We start from the raw sequence: 17,304 nt of genomic DNA, 5'->3' as shown, positions 1-17,304 counted from the left end.
GAGACCCCAATAACAAAAGAATGACCTGTCCATTTTGCATAAATAAAGAGAAGAATGAAAATGTTTTTGGTGCTACTGCAGAGAGGGAGTGAAAAGAACCAAAAATAAGAGAAGAAAAGGGGAGAAGAGAGGCAGAGAGATGGTCTGAGGCTGGACACTAGCTTGGGGGGAAGCTCCCCTGGGGAGGCTGGACACTAGCTTGGGGGGAAGCTCCCCTGGGGAGCTGAAGGACATCCTAAGAAGAGGGATGCTGAGGCTGGCTGTGTTTCTTTCTGTACCATATGCTCTTCACTATTCCCCTGCTCTTTAGAAAGTTGGTTTTTCTTGGCAACTTGCACATGTATGAACAGACATTTGGACAAGGTTATTCATGGAAGCCTTGTTTGTAAAGGCAAATGTTTGGTCCGGCCACATGAGGTGGTTAAATAAGCAATGGTTTTTCTGTCCAATCGAAAAGCAGGCCAGGTTTGTAACTTCTTTTCCACTCACTAGCTGTGTGGCCTTAGGCAAGTCACTTGATCTCTCTGTGCCTTGGTTTTCTCATCTGCAAAACAGGGACAACGATACTACGTTGCTCACAAGGTTGTTTGGAGGAATACATGAATTTGTACACAGGTACCCCTTGGAGGTATAGTGGACTCAGTTCCAGACCCCTACAGAGATGTGGATAGTGCAATAAGATGAGTTACAAGTATTTTTGGTTTCGCAGTGTGTATAAAAGTTATGCTTGCACTATGCTGTCATCTATTGAGTGTGCAACAGCTTTGTGTCTAAGAAAACAACCTACATACCTTAAGGAAGCTGTTGAAAAAATGATGCTGATAGACTTGCTTAACACAGGGTTGCCACAAACCTTCAATTTGTAGAAAAACGCAATATCTATGAAGCACAGTAAAAAGAAGAGTAATAAAATGAGGTAAGGCTGCATTGCAGCACTTAGAACTGGGCCTGGCATAGACTGTGCTCACCGAGTATGATGTTATTAAGTTTAAAACACTATGAAAATAAGGAAACTTTGTATGTACTGATATGGGATTGTTAAATGTAAAGCAAGATGAACAGTATTACGTTATATTGCTGATATTAAGTAGGAGGGAGAGGTGGGGGTGCGTGGGGACCGTGCATATGTGTGTGCCTGTATCTGCAGGGCTTCTCTCTGAAGAGATGTAAGAAACTAATTTCAGCCTTGCATCCAGGAGGATGGGAAGGCTTGAAATGGGGGAGGGAGACTTAAACGCTATAGCCCATTTGGTACCTTTTGAATATTAAAGCACTGAATGTATCTTCTACTTTAAAAAATTAAATTAGAATGAATTTTGTGAAGCGTTGTGCAAAGAGTTTTGTTTGGGCTGAGAGAGGAGCTTGTTCCCACACAGCATAGTGCACAAGCAGCCCAGAGAGCAGGATCAGGCTACAGAGGTGACCCTGCAGAGGCAGTCACAAGAATCTAGGGGCCGGCTCAGAGTCCTGTGGAGCGGAGAGCTGGGGGTACAAGGTCATTCAACCTTGAGGCCTGTTCTTGGACTCTGAGTTACATGTCCAGAGGCCCCTGTACCTCAGAAGAAGAGTCATCCTGCTGGGGACCAACCCCTCCTCTGCAGGGTGCCTGTCACCCCTTCCAGAACTGGCTCAGACCCAGTGGAGCTGGGCTGCAGATCTGGGTGGGCCACAGGGTGCCCCTGGGACCCAATAGCCGGGGACTCACCACATGCTGTCTTCTGTCAGGTCTTCCAGCGTTCGCCCGAAGGAGTCCACGTACTTGTCCACACTCAGGTTCCTGTCCGTGTCATGGGCCGAGTTAAAGTTGGACACAACCCGTGTCGCGATTCCCAAGCACCTGAGGACTGAAGAGCAGGACGCTCACGAGGCTCCAGGACAGGCCGGGACCCAGCCTCAGGGACAGGTGGTCTGGCCCCCCTAGCAGGTGGCCTGTCTCACATCTGGCCACAGCCCCCTCCCTATCTCTCCCAGGGCTGATGCCTGTCTCCAGGCTCAGAAACACCTCCATCTCCTGGACATCCTCTCAGGGGACTTCGAGAGTCACCACTGCCACCCCCCTGTGAATAGATGGGCTCTGAAGCTGACAGGACCTTGGAAGCTGTATAATAACCCTATAATAGCCATACCAGCCCATGAGGACTGGGGGCCCAGGACCACAAGACTCTCTCAAAGGCACTCAGTGAGCTTGAGATTCCTCAAAGATCAAAAGTTGCACAAATGAGGAATCTGGTTTCCCTCTTCATTAGCCTGTCTTCTAGTTCCCCATCACTAATAAAGATATTTTTGGTGTGGGGGAGGGATTCTTATGAAAATATATGCAACCAAATGCAGTTGAGTTGGTCAGGGGTTGGGGATCTTCTTTCTTGGGGTACCTGTGCACATGACTCCAGCGAAGACCCAGCACTGGCCGTACTTGACGGGCTTGAACCTGCCCTTGAACCACTTGTGCAGAATGGCCACGCTGCCACGCCAGTGCAGAGGGCTGGTGCCGCCGCCGTACTTGCCCTGCCACTGGCCTTGAACCACGCCCCGGTCGTTGTTGCTGTTCACCTGGACAGAGGAGGCCACAAGTCCACCCTCCGGCAGGGCTTCCCCCTTCAGGAACTTCACCATCGTAAAATCTCCAACTTTGGGCCACCCCCTTATTTGGGGCTACTCCTTCCTTTTAAACTGTCTGAAAATTGGGGTCATCTGCTCTCTTAAAATACTTACCTTTTGGTGCCATTTATCATTTTCAATTACCTTCCTTCGGGATGTTCTATTGTTGAAAATCAAATATAGTTTTTGAGCATTTCTTGTTTTAAGTGGTCTGTTTTGGGGACTGTTGGTGGTAATAGCTATAGAGACCCTTTGTTGTGGTGGTTTTTAGTCTCTAAGTCATGTCCGACTCTTTTGCAATCCTGTGGATTGTAGTCTGTCATGCTCCTCTGTCCATGGGATTTTCCTGGTAAGAACACTGGAGTGGGTTGCCATTTTCTTCTCCAACGGATCTTCCCAACCCAGGGATCAAACTTGCATCTCCTGCACGCATCTCTTGCACTGCAGGAAGATTCTTTACTGCTGAGCCAAATGTTTACTGTGTACCAGACACCGTTCTAAAGGCTTAGTACACACTATATTAATCTTTTAAACCTATGATGTACATTCTGTTATCTTCCTTTTTTTTTCAGATGAGGAAACTGAGATGCATAGAGGTTAGGGAACTTGCTCACATTGCACAGAAATTTAGAAAGAGGTGACTTGCGAGTTCAGTACTTTGACTTGGGAGCCTGTCAAATCCCACAGGCTTGTAACGCTCTACTGTTTGGGACTGGTCACTGCTTTTGATTCTCTGTGCTCTGACATCTCTCTGAAATCTTGGGGAACTGAGAATATCAAATATGAAAAAACCAGTTTTATCTGTTTTTGGAATCACAGATACCCAGGCACTGACTTTAACAGACACTTACTATAGAGAGAGTTAGTAGGCCCTGTGGCTGCCTTCTGAGGAGGAAGCACTGGCCTGTAACAGATTAAAGACGGCATTCTTCCCACAGCGAGGTGGTTCCATGTACCCTCTCCCTGAATCTGGGCTGGCCTGTGACTGCTTTGACCAAGAACCATGGTGGAAGTGATGCTGTGCCTGTTCCCAGGCCTAGGCTTTATGAGACTGGCAGCTTCTACTTCTTCTTTTTAGAATAATTTCCTGGGGAGGCACCAGCTGCTTTGTCTGGTTACCCTCAGACTGCCACGCTATGAGGAAGCCCAGCCTATTCACATGGAGGCACTACATGGAGAGACAGAGTGATGACTGCCCAGCTGCAGCTCATGCAACCATCCCAGCCCAGGGGCCAGACACGAGAGTGAGCAAGCACCTGGGTGTTCCAGCTCCAGCAGACGTGGCATGGAAGAGAACCAAGGAAACATTGACTGCTGGAACCAATGCCCTAGATGTATAGTCCCCACAAACCATCCCAGAAATCTTCCAGCTTTCAGACACCCCAGCTGAAGCATCTGGGAGCAGAGATGTTCTGTCTTCCCAGTGCCATGCCCAGTTCCCAGTTCCTGCAAATCACTGATTTGCAAAATTGTCAGCATAGTAAATGGCTGTTTTACACCCCTGAGTTTGGGGGTGGTTTTTTTTATGCAGCAAGAGAGAATTAAAACAAAAGGTGATGGGAAAAATCTTAGGGTTGTTCCTGAGGTTTGGCCTAGGGACCTATGAAGGAGAGTGCGTGCAGGGATGGCAGGTCTCCTCACCATGGCGCTGACGGCTCTGGTGATGTAGACGGGGTCATGGCGGTGGGACACGTCGGTGGCTGGGTCGTCTTGGTAACTAGGGGTTCGGTCCAGGATGGAGAGGCAGATGTTCAGGATGTCCTCCTCAAACTGTCCCCAGAGAGGCTGCTCTTAGAGGTCAGAGTCACACCCACAGTTCAGACCCTCTCACAACCTCCCCCAGTCATTTGTGTTGTGCAAGGGAGCTTGCCTACACTTCCTGCCCCCCACCCCACTCCAGGGACACCACAGAGGACCCCCAAGTCTCAAAAACTCAAAGAGTTACCAGGAACCATATGCTCAGCCTTAATCACCTTTTTCCCCATGATTTTTTCAAATACACTTGAGGTAGTTGATAACATTTACGAACTGGGAGATTTTTCACCTGCAAATTAAGATTTCTGGTCTTTGAAGATTTGGAAGGTCTGGGAACCCTGGTCTGATTTTCCCACGTGTTGAGATGGCGTTACCCCTTAGATGGAATTAAACCTTCTGGTATATCATCCCTGCCCAGTCCTGAACCCTCAATGCTTTCAACCCCTGCCCCTCAGCCTGAGAGTCAAGATTCTCTACTTGCCCGGAGTCCAGGCAGACAGAGCTCCTCCACAGAACCTCCGCTACTCCCTGACTCCCCTCCTCCACTGCTCTGACTGCTCTTCCTCTGACTGTCCAGATTCTGCCTGACTTTGGGGACCCAACCCCAATATCATGAAGTCTTCTGTACTCCCTGAGGTGGTTTTCCTTGACAGTCTTTTAAATTCTTTCTGCTGCCATCTGTACCATTCTGACCGTGCCACCCCCTCCCACAACATTGCACCTTGCATTGTAACTGTTTATCTAAGCCAGTGGCTCTTGAAGTGTGGTTCCAGACCAGCAGCAGCAGCAGCACCTGGTGACTTGGAATACAAACTCTCAGGCCACCTCAGACCTAATGAATCAGCAACTTGTTGGGGAGGCACATGGATCCCAGCCACCTGTATGAGCCCTCTGTGTCCTTCCCGTCCACACTCAAGATTGAGAGCCCCCGATCTAAGCTATTTATGTATACCCAATGTACCGTCCCTTCCCAAGGACCCAGTGTAGGCCCTGGTACAACTAATAGTAGAGACTGGATAAGTGGGCTTGGTCCGAGAGTCGGTCTAGTTGTACCTCTTGGGAAGAAGAGGACACACAGAAGGGCTCCTGCACTGACTTTTCTCATGTCCCCAGCCCTCCTTCTGCCTCTCATGCCTCTCACCCCCCTTTTGGTCTGGGCCCCTGGAGACCTGCCCGAAGTTCCAGCCTTGGGCTCGGATGCGCTTCTCCACACCCCGGAAGATGATCCCGCTGTCGTTGAGCACATACTCTTGTCTCTCTTCCTCTGAGTCCAGGAACACGTCGTCCTCTGAAAGGCAGTGGTCAGGCCTGGCGTGAGGGATGGGAACGTGGAGCCCTGGCCTCACTGGCCTGGGGAAGGGGCTACATCAGGCATCAGCTGCAGAATGGTGCCTGGAGGCAGCTGGAATAGGAGCAGGCAAGAGGGGCTTGCCGGCTCCCAGGCTGCCCCCTGGCCAGGCCCTATTCCACCTGGCTGGTCTTTCCTCAGGCAGGGACCAACCCCACCCCAGGCCCAGATGGAAGGAATTTAGGAGCCCTGATGTCTTTGGATAACCTGACTTAATGCCAATTAAATATTAGTAAGAATTGTCATTCAAGTTCCTGCTTACTAACTTAACCCTCAATAAGAGTACTGACCCCAGTACCCCTTATGATGTACCTTGCATACTACAAGCATTAGCTCAATAGATTCTCACCAAAACCCTAATAGGTAGGCACTATTATTATTCACATATTACAGATGAGGAAACTGAGACTCACAGAGGGCAGCACCTTAGCAAAGCTGGGACTAAACCAAGGCTGTCTGTTGGCTAAAGCCTGATACTTACCCACTTTTAGGTCTTTCCTGCCATTAAGCCCCATCTTTGCCCCCTGGCCTTCACACGCTAATTCCTTTCCCTCTGGCACAGCACCTTTGGAGTGTCTGCTACCAACTTCCTCTGCCCAGGCCTGCCCCTACCTGGGCCCCAGGCTCTTGCCAGGCCTTAGCACTCATCCCCCTGTCCCCTAACCTGCCTCCCAGACTTTCCTGAAGGACAGTTTCTGGGAAAACCTCAGCCTCAGACTCAGGAGCTCCTACCTGGGCACCATGGGTTGAAAAGGAGAACAAACTCGCCCAGCTTCCGGTCACTATGTTTGCGGCGAGAGGAAACCCTGGCGCTCAGCTGGTAACGGCCAATGACGGCATTGGGAGGGCTGGCAAGGCTGAAGGTCGTGGTGTTCTCTGTCTGAGCCTCCTTCACTGCCATCCAGGTGTCACCCTGCTCCAGCTCTGATGTCTGGAACACGGCTTTGGTGTGGAGGGCCTCAGAAGCCTGGGGTCCTGGCAGAGAGGAGAGGGAATCAAGAGAGCCAGCCGGCTCCAGGAAGCTCAGCTCTGGAGAAATGGAAAAGCCACAGGCCCGGAAGGCCACCCTTCAGCACCTGAACTGCTGGACACTGCGGTGGGGAAGGGCCTGACCAAGATGCAGGAGGTGGCAGAGTGGAGTCCACCTTGGCTGTCCTGACTCCTGCCCATTTGCCAGATCAAGGAGGAAGTAATAAGCCTCTCTGAAACCAAAGAGTGCTTGAGGAATTTCCATACCTTCCCAGAACCCTGGACTTCTTGGTGTGCATAGAATTCCAGAGTTGTCATCTTGCCTGTCCTACTGCCTGCTGGCAGCACCTTCCAACCACCCCAGAAAGTTCAAACCACCTACAGGGACTTGTTTTCTGCAAAGTCTGGGCTGATGACCACAGGGTTTCAGGTTGCTGGTCACCAGACCCATCTTTAAGGCTGCAGATTAGCAGCAGAATGCACTAACCAGTCAGGTACCTGTCTCCACGGTGAAGATGAGGGTCTCCTCGCTCTCCAGGGGTCTGTTCAGCTCCAGTGTGAAGGTGAACCTCTGGCCCCTGCGGACCACCAGGTTGGAGCCGGGGTACTCCTGGGTGTGGTGTGCAGTGCCGTTGCGCAGCCGCTGCCAGTCCACCTCAGTGACTCTGAGCCCTGGGCAGGGAGAGCACAGGGAGATGGGACCCAGCTCTCGGACATTTCCCATTTACGCCTGGCTCACCTTCCGACAGCTGCAGGCTGCCTTTCTTTTGCTCTTGGAGTCACTATTTACCAGGTACAGTAGTTTCTGGTAAATTGTGTACCAGAAGCAGTTATTCTCAGTTGTTCTATAGTGTTCACAAACTAAGTCTGGGTTGATGTCCACTGGGCTAAGCTCTGAACTAGCCAGTACTGAACCATTGTTCCTGGGCGAAAATACAGGGCTTGGTTCCTGTGAGCCTCTGGTCACAACTTTTTCATCAACTGAACAAAACATAACCTTGTTTTATGTGTTTCTGTTTAAACACACCTTATTTAGTAAATTGTTGATTCGTTAATATTGAACTCATGGACAACAGCGCTGTAATTAATGCCCGAACAAAGCTTATCCAACACGTGTGTTTTCTCCATAAGGCATGTCACACCTTCCTGTGCTTAGGAATACTGGACAGCACTTTAGAGCTAAACATGGAATCATTTTAAACAGCAAAAATCAGCAACAAAAGGGACAAAAATGCAAATTACATAGCACCAGATAGACCATGAAAGCCACTTGTCTGAGCGCTGAAACAGCAAGGCAGAGTGTGCTCATGTCTGGAAGGTACTCAACGAACACGTCTAGGATGAATGAAGATACCGGGGCCAAGGGAAGTGAAGCCACTTTCCAAAGGGCACACAGTCAGGCTCAGGCCAGAGTTGAGTCTGTGAGCTGGTTTCCTACTTTTGACCACTGGTCCGCTGGCTTTCAGTTTCCTTCATGACCCACTGAAGAAATAGTGTTACCTGTTGCCCCAGTGCCTGCAAACATATAAACACGTTCAGATATAGATAAATCGGAAGTTTCACTAATATTTTCCCTTATTTATTATGATGAGTAATGAATGCTGAAATTTTGTGTCCTTTTCTGTCAAAGCTCTTGAGCCACAGACCACCAGGGACACAGTAGAAGTTGAACTAGTCTCGTGGCTGTGAGAAAGCTCCATCCTCCTGGGGAACCAGGAAGTGCCTCAGAAAGGGGGTCCTGGAGAGGGCTTATTGTGGGATTTGGGCTGTTTTTAGGTGGTTTTGGTGAGAGTTGAAGGAAGCAGGGCTTTGATCTGGACTGGATGCTGTCAGGAAGCAAGACAAGTCTATGTTTATCTTAATTATTCTTCTGTAGAAGGTGGGAGGGACGGATGGAGGCTGAAGCTGTCGGTGGAGTGGCAGCATTCATTAGCCAGAATACAGGGGTGTTTACTCATTCTAGGGTGTGGACAACATTCATGCTTTTGTCTGGTTTCACACAGGATTATGGAGTGCTCTTTTTTGTCTTGACCTGTCACAGCTGCATTACATTGGTGGTGTTGCTGCTGCTGCTGCTGCTTAGTCACTTCAGTCATGTTTTCTCTACTTCAAGAGGTGGAGAGAGAAAGTCAGCTCAGAACAGATTTTATTTGGAATGAATTCCCTTGAGTGACTTCCATTACTTACACCTGTCTTTGGGCACCAGGTACCCACTCTCTGGGGTAAGGCATACAGAACCTATGTGGCCTGGCAAAGACGGCTCCTCTAAGTCCTGCTTGGTATATGAAGCTAGACAGCTTGCAGGTACATTCACAATAAGGAGGCTCTCAGGAGGAAAAGGATCGAGGTCCCTAAGCTCTTGCCTTTTGAGGTTCAATATTACTGGAAGTTTTTTGATAAGATGAATTTGTCTTGATTGAGGGTGGCAGCTGATGTTGCCCAGGTTTACATCTCTACTCTGACTTCTTTGAAATCCAAACAATATATCAATCATCTACTTGCATTTGGTGGTCTTCTAGGCAAATCCAATCTAATGTGCTCAAAGCAGAACTCTTGATTTCTTCCTCCCTGATCCCCAAATCCATGCTCTCATGCATCTTGGTAGACAGCACCCCATCTGCCCTGATGCTCAGGCCCAAACCAAAGAATCTTCTTTGATTCCCCTTTGCTCTCACATCCCTCATCCAAATCACCATCAAGCTCAATCACCATCACCACCTCAAAGGTGTGTGCTCAGTTGTGTCTGACTCTTTTGCAACCCCATCAACTATAACCTGCCAACTTCCTCTGTCCATAGAATTTTCCAAGCAAGAATACTATAGTGGGTTGCCATTTCCTTCTCCAGGGGATCTTCCTCAACCAGGGATCGAACCTGTGTCTCTTGCATCTCCTTCATTCTTTATTGAATTCTGGCAGATTCTTTACCACTCCACTGCATACCCCAATGGCTCAGTGCATTAAGAAGCTGCCTGCAATGTAAGAAACACAGGAGATGTGGGTTTGATCCCTGGGTGAGGAAGATCCCCTGAAGTAGGAAATGGCTCCAGTATTGTTACTTGGAAAATTTCATGGACATAGGAGCCTGGTACTGTCCATGGGGTTGTAAAAGAGTCACTCATGACTGTAGCCAGTGACTCTAACTCACCACCTCTAAAACCTGCCCCCAATTCACCACAGGTCTCCATCTCCACCACTAGCCTGGGCCAAGCTACCTGATGTCTCTCTTGTCTAGATGGTACCAGCCTTCTAACTGCTCTCTACTTATGAGCAGCTGGGCTGTTGCTACCATCTCAAACTCAGGCCTGGGACTCATAGAAAAGGCTACTCTTGCTTGAGCTCAGCTGGCAGGCTTAGACTGACATCATGGTTTGGGGGTAATGACTGAACATGAGAAGGGAACTTACACACTGGCACGTGCCCCAGTTTGAGAGCTCCTGCAGGCACCACTGTGGTGAGTGAGTGAGAATTGTGCAGGACCAGTGTTCAACAGCAACCCCATGAGTCAGGAGCCCGACACTAGTGCCAGGGACTTCCCCAGAAGCTGGCCCATTCTCCCATTTGAAAGTAGAACGGAAGCCTTCACATGTAGTGAGTCCAGGAGCTCTTGGGCAGAATAGACCACTCAAGCCCCAGAAATTTGAGCTCAGATGGTCTTTGTTTAGTCTGAACACACAGGAAGAAACTCCATTTACCTTGTACATAAGGTTGTCTAATCTAATACCAGCAAAGCTGGAAGGGCCATGAGAAGCCCAGGTTTCCATTTTATTGACAGAAACTGAGACCCAGAGAAGATAAAAGAAGGGCTTCCTGCTTGAGGGCAGATTGGAGCCACAGCCTATGAAATTTAGCCACTTCCTCTGTGGGGACCGGCTGGAACAGAATGCAACTGCTGGCTTTTTTTTTTTTTTTTTCTTTCCTCCGTAAGATGAGTCAGGAGCAGGGGATGAGGCTGTTATGTGATAATTATCTCCAGCATGCCCCAGGGCTGCTTGGTGGGTGGGGGGAAGGGCTTAGGATGTGGTGAGTGTTCCTGGACTCTGGGTCATGGGTTCAAGCCCTGAGGAGTCCATCTCAGCATCCTCTTTCCCTGTCACAGCCCAAACTGGCTCCTACCAGCCTAAGGGCATCTGTAGGCTCATTATAGGGAGTGGGGTGCATGAGTGGGGTGCATTTGTGGTTGATGAGTAAGAACTGCCATCATCACTATCCTCAAACCTCAGAGACTGTCTCTCTCACAACTTCCTGCCTAGATCAACTCCCTCAGCCGAATTCTCAATGGAAACTTGATCATAGTTCCAGCTTCATACGTCCAAGAAGTGGCTCGTCTGCTGCCCCGATGTTAAGAAGTCTTTCCTTCTGCTGAACCAAGGTTTGTTTTCTTACAACTTCTCCCCACTTGTCCCCACTCTTACCCTTACCCCCACAGAACACACCTGTTCCAAATGCCCCTTGATGATTTTATAGTGCTATTACTGAGAAGTCCTGACCTGTCGCCTCCACCAGTTCTACATTTGCCCTAACCCAGGAGGTTACAGATCTGGTCCCTGGGTGATCCGTCCCTGGAGCTGCTACTTAGATGATCTAAGTCACCTGTACTGGTCAACATTACTCTCCCATGACCTGGCGGGCTGATGGTCAGGGCTGGGGGCCAGGACCCTACAGGGAGAAAGCAGCAGGTCCGAAGTTACAGCCAATTCTTCCCTAGGAGAGTCCTCCCCAGCTCTCATGGGGACTGATGGACTCAGGGGAGGGGAGTTCTATGTACAGGGCAGCCCAAAGAAGGGAGATAGATGTATATGTAGGAGGATTTCTGGGGCCCCATCAAAATAAACCCAGTGATTACCTCCTCTATGTGCTCAGCTTGAATTTTGCTCTCTGAGACATATGTTTCTGTCTTCAGAAAATCATCAAGGCATTGGGATTATAGCTGTTTGCCTACACATTTCTCTCCTCCACTGAAAGGTAAGCCCCATGAAGGCAAGGTCTGGGTCTCATTCTCTGTGGGTCGTTAGAGCCTGGCTCAGGGCCCAGGGCATAGTGGATGCTTGGTGAACGCGGTTGGAGAATGAATGGCTGGGATAAGAGCAGCTGATGCTCACAGCTTCCTGGCACAGCCTCAAGGATCAGCGTCCTTGCCTCTCCACCTGCTCATGCCCCAGCTTCCCCACCCATAATCCCTCTGTCTTAAGCTGTCACATTTCAAAGCCTGCCCTTCCTTCCAGACTTCCTTCCCTCTGCAGCCCTCCTTCCCTTCTCCATCCCACCTTCCTCTCTTAGCCTTCCTTCCCACACTGCATAGTGGTTAGGAGCCTGATTTCAGAGGCACACAGTTGAGTTTAAATAAAAACTTTACTGCTTGCCAGCTGTGTGACCTGAGGCAGGTGACTGACTCTTTCTGAACTTCAGTTTCCAGATGAAAATGGTGGGATAATAGCTGCCTCCTTGGGTGGTGAGGATTAAATGAAATAATTCACACAGAATAATTAGAAAAGCACATATGAGGTGCTCAGTAATTGTGCATGTTATTAATCACATTATTATTGTTATATTTGCACAAGAACTCCTGGCTGCCATTCCAGGGTTCTGATAATCAATGCAATTCTGAATCTTTCACTTAATGGCTATGTGACTCTGGATAAATTAGTAGACCTTTCTGAAGTGGCTTCCCTGGTGGCTCAGACAGTAAAGCGTCTGGCCTGAGTGCGGGAGACCTGGGTTCGATCCCTGGGTTGGGAAGATCCTCTGGGGAAGGAAATGGCAACCCACTCCAGTACTCTTGCCTGGAAAATTCCATGGACTGAGGAGCCTGATAGGCTACAGTCCATGGGGTCGCAAAGAGTTGGACATGACTGAGAAACCTCACTACTTTCACTTGGCAGGCAGTGGTGGCTCAGAGGTTAAAGCATCTGCTCACAATGCGGGAGACCCAGGTTCAATCCCTGGGTCGGGAAGATCCTCTGGAGAAGGAAATGGCAACCCACTCCAGTATTCTTGCCTGGAGAATCCCATGGACGGAAGAGCCTGGTGGGCTATATTCCACAGGGTTGCAAAGAGTCGAACACGACTGAGTGATTTCACTTTCACTTTCTGAAGTACAGATTTCCTTACCTGAAAAGTGCCAATAACAATACTTTCCTCATAGGATTTTGGGGGAGGATATGATTAAATAGGGTAATGGGGAAATGCATTACCTAAATCCGTAAACTTCGAGAGTGAAAGTAGAAGGCATTAATAAACACCCTAGGACAACAAGCTTCAGCCAGGTGAGTGGTCTCCTTACTTGTACTTAGCACAGTGCTTGGTTCACAGTTTCGAGATCTGTAGATGGGGTTTTATATCATCACCTCTTCCTTTCTCCCCCACCACTTTGGCCCTCTTCTCCCAATTCCTACACACATTGTTTTTCTTTTTGTTCCCTCTTCACCTCTTGCTTAAATTACTTCATGGCCCCAAGAACCTGAGAACATTTTCAACTGTTTGACCCAACCCGTTACTATGGAGAAATTGAGGGTCAGTGAGAGAAGGGATTTCCCTGTTGCATGGGGGTCAGCATGTCATTTCTCCTGCTCAAGAGCCATCAAATCCACAACCATTATGCTGGCATTCAAGGCGTACCTATCACTCCCTCCCCTGCCAACCTTGCCTTCTGCTCCCCAACTCACTTGCTCACCAGCTGGCCTAATAAAGAGTTCCCCTTAGAGAGAAGGGTCCGTGTGCAGAGGATTGCCTGCTAACCACAGCCCTAGCTCACCCCAGCTGTTTTTCCTCTTTCCCTTGGGTGACACCAAGCAGGTGATGATGCTCTGCTCCCTGGATCTCTGCTCCAGCCGGGGGATGGAACCTAGTGGGACCAAACCCAGGAGTCTCTGCTAAAGCCAGCACCATCTCCCAGACTCTGGACTCCACATAACTGGTTTTTAATGGGTCCCATTATGATTCTATCCTTACTGTGCATTATGGGTGCTTGACCTTCACACTAAGTGATTGAGGAGTTGCTGACCTCAGAAGCTGCTGACCTCTCTCTCATCAGTAGGCAGTGGCCCATCAACTCCAATCCAGTGTCCCAGACAGAGACAATCCCACATAGAATATCCTTAGACTGAGCTGAAAGATTATTGTAACTCAACAATGACAAAAATGGTCCAATTTCATTTACTAATCAACTGGTAGGGACTACCTGAAGAATTATGTTGAGAATTCTGGGGCCACATCCAAGCTCTTGTAGGGAAGAGCTCTGGCATCAGCTAGTGATGTCTGTCAGGGACAGTATGAAGGAGGGTGAGAGAAGGAGAGGCCTGCAGGCCAGAGACTTTAGATCCAGGATCTGAGATCTCAGTCTTTCACACACAGATTTCATAGTAGGCTTGGTCTACCACTCTCAGGAGCAGGGTCCCAAGAGGCCAGAAGGACCCAAAAGATTGGGGAATTGAATTCAACCTACTAGTCAACTTATACACTAGGCATGATGGATCCAACCTTGATATTTTACAGGTGGAGAAATCGAGGTTCAGAGAGAGGAACGATCACCCAGTGAGTTAGTAATGACCTGACATGGAGCCCCCCGTCCCCAGCTTTGCTCATAGAAGGATCCTTTCTCAGCAATTAAACTTGGCCAGATTTAAGGCTGATAGTATGCTAAATACTGAGGGAAGAGGGACTTCTAGGTGAGTCCCAAAATATACATCCTGAAGGAAGCAAAACCAGTATCTCTCATCCAGAACTAAAGTGAGAAGCCACCCTAGCTCTTGAAACTGAAGCCTGGGGTAGCAAGGCCTGGTTGTCAGAGAGCAGACCTTCCCAAGAGCCAGAAGGGCCCAGGTTGCCAGTAATGTTCCCAATTGCCAGGCGACAGTAAGAAGAGGAAGTTCAAATATGATAAGGAAATTAAAATACCTGCCTTGAAAGTCAAAAAGTAAACAGGACTTGATTCATATAACTGTTACACAATACTGAACAATCAAAATAGAAACATCTTTTAAAAACCTGTGAAAGTAGGATCCCTGCTTCCGCTGACCTGCTCATCACTGGAGCCCAGCTCCCAGCACAGAGTAGGTACAAAGTAATTATTAACTAAAAGACATATTCCTGGGGAAGGCAGGGAATTTACCTCTCACTGTATTTGGGCCCCCGGGGGAGGCACATTTTCTGAGTGTTATGTTGACAAGGCCCCACATGAGATACTGCTGGGGCTGTGAATACTTGGTCTCATCAGTTCCTCACTGCAGGCCTGTGAGATGATCTGAATTATAATACCCATTTTACGGATGAGAAAAGTGGAGGCACCAAGGGCAAATTCTCTTGTTCACACTCATATTGCTCTTTTCACCTGGGCTAGAGCTGCACTTACCCTCAGCTCTCTGGAGTGGGGATTAGAAGAGGATGCAGCCCATGGGTGCCTCATTCTCTTCACCCAGCCCACAACCCCCAGCTCCGCCCAGACATGCTTCTGGATCCCTGTAATGTACACAGAGTGTGAGAAGATTTCAGACCTTCTACGCCTCCCTTTCTGCTCCCCCTCCTCCAGTCAGTCTCACAGGATGTGTTGGGGAGGCCTGGCCCCAGTTCAGGAAGGACTTGCTTGCTGGGTGGTCGGGGCAGGCTCTTACTGTCTCTGGGCCTCTACATCCTTATGAACATGAGGAATAACTCATGGACTGGGCCACACCACAGTGCTAAGAAGCAGTGACCTGAGTTTCTTTCCACAGACACCTGCTTCCCGAAGTTCCTCTCATGGGCCTGGTGCCCTGAGGCCCCCAGGCCCTGCCCACTCACCTGCCATGACAGGGCTGCCCGACTCCTTGCTTCCTCTGCTTGGTGGTGTGTGAACCGTCAGAACAGCGTTTTTGAGCAGCAAACCAGACCCACGTTAACGAGGCAAGTGTTGGGACACTCCTAGGCAGGACAGTCAGAATTCAGAAGGAGGCGTGGCCCTGCTACTCCTGCCGTGACACCTACGAGACACCTAATCACCCAGTAATTGCCTGGGTTTGCACCTAGAATTTGTCCAGTGTGGGAGGGGCTCCAGCTAAGAGGCTTCCAAATGCAAAGTTGAGAGCCAGACTGTGAGAGAAACAATCCCACAAGCCTGGGAACAAGTTTTATGGTCTGCTGTTCTTACAAGAAAACAGAGGCTCAGAGAGGGGGCCCTAAATGTACATGGCTACCAGTTGCAGAGCTGGAATGGGCCAGGCCTCATGGCATCCAGTCCAGGGCAGTTTTCTCCCCTTCTGGTTGAGGAGAGAAGGTTCTGGAAAACACAGTTCTCTCTTGTGTGGGCTCCAGAAGTGTCTACAGGAGCAGTGACCTACCACCCTCTCCCAGGGATGTGCCCCCACCACGTTCCCACCCGTATGCTCAGCCTCCACAGAGGAGCCCTTAGGTTCAGAGGAATAAACTTTAGATCCAGCTGGCCCAAGTTTGAAGGCCAGCTCCTGCCCCTGGTCACTCTGATCCTGCAGAGGTCTGTGATCCCCTGAGTCTTAGTAAAATGAAGACAGCAACCTCTCTTTATCTGGTGACTAAGGGAATGAGAGGGGAAACTCTGGGGCAGGGCCTGGATGCTTAGAGAGCCTGGCTCACAGGTCCCCTGCTCTTACAGTCACCCATACTTCGGGAGTTGAACCATTCCTGAGCTTGTCTGGCCCTTAAGTGTTGGCATCTCTGAGCTCTGTAGAACAGAGGTGGGGACATCATGCTGCCTGGGCTAAATCTACTCTGGGGATTGAAAGGAGACCCTCGGTCTGAGTTCTTGTGGGATCTTCTATCCTTTGGACTCCTTGCGGGGCCTCCCTGTGACAACCCAACTGCCTGGAGTGGTGTCAACCTAGGCTTTTGGGAGGAAGTGAATAATAAAGAGGGGAGAGGCCCTCTGGTTCAAAGCAAGGCTAATTCACTGATCTTTGTGAGCTGGCTCCAGCCTGGAATTTAGAGACCTGAAAGCCACTGGTGCCCCATGACCTTGGATAAGACCTCTCCATCTGAGAATGCTGTCTTCCCACCCTGTGAACTAAAAAGGACTTGGCTAAAGTATTCTCAAAGGCATTTCTAGCTCAAAGTCTAAGATTCTAGGGCCCAAAGACTCTAGACTTGTGTGGAGTAAAATGGGGGGAAATTTATTTTCAGGGGAGCTGGGAGGGGAGTTTCTCTTTGTCGGGGAGTGCCTTAAGAGGAGGCCCTGGGGCCATCAGAGCCCAAGTAGGGTGGGCCAGGGAGGAAAGAGGAAGTAGGAGGGAATAGACTCCCTGAGATGGGCACAGACGGGCAGGCAGTGGTCTATGCCATGAACCCTTGCTCCCCACTTGCTCGTGTGATCATCATTTGGGAAAGTGTATAAAAATTCCAAGGTGTTTGATGTGGTTGGTTTTCTTACAGAAAGTGGCCAAGTGGTTGCGTTCTGTCTGCTGGTTTGATGCAGGCCAAACATCTTTATGGGCTCTTTGCAGGCTCACATGCCTTTAATTACTGACATCTGGTATCTGGCTCCTCCTTTCACGCCTGCAGCCTGCTGCCCTGGGCTCTGGGCAGACCTGGGCCCTCCGAAGCTGTTCTTCTGCCTATATAGGGTCAGACTCCTCCCTGCTAATGATAGTCTCACTCAGGGCCCTTTTATCTTTCATCTTGGGTTTGCTTGCCTG

The 17,304-nt window shown here is 49.4% G+C and overlaps 1 protein-coding gene across 1 annotated transcript in view; it reads right to left on the bottom strand.

The window, feature by feature from the left end:
• TGM6 (transglutaminase 6) overlaps positions 1–15,530 on the bottom strand; it is a 37,690-nt gene extending 22,160 nt beyond the window's left edge. The window contains exons 1-7 of the mRNA XM_086333105.1: positions 15,443–15,530; positions 7,169–7,342; positions 6,434–6,676; positions 5,523–5,641; positions 4,240–4,368; positions 2,373–2,550; positions 1,706–1,844 (exon numbers count right to left, since the gene is read on the bottom strand). Coding sequence (XP_086189231.1) covers positions 1,706–1,844; positions 2,373–2,550; positions 4,240–4,368; positions 5,523–5,641; positions 6,434–6,676; positions 7,169–7,342; positions 15,443–15,449 — 989 coding nt within the window. The 5' untranslated portion in view covers positions 15,450–15,530. The remainder of the gene's footprint in view (positions 1–1,705; positions 1,845–2,372; positions 2,551–4,239; positions 4,369–5,522; positions 5,642–6,433; positions 6,677–7,168; positions 7,343–15,442) is intronic.
• Between the last annotated feature and the right edge of the window lie 1,774 nt (positions 15,531–17,304).

Source organism: Bos grunniens, chromosome 13 (genome assembly GCF_055505025.1).
Source record: "Bos grunniens cultivar Pamir isolate PY7600 chromosome 13, Bosgru_T2T1.0, whole genome shotgun sequence".
Lineage (NCBI taxonomy): Eukaryota > Metazoa > Chordata > Mammalia > Artiodactyla > Bovidae > Bos > Bos grunniens.
This window is presented reverse-complemented; position numbering and strand designations above follow the sequence as displayed.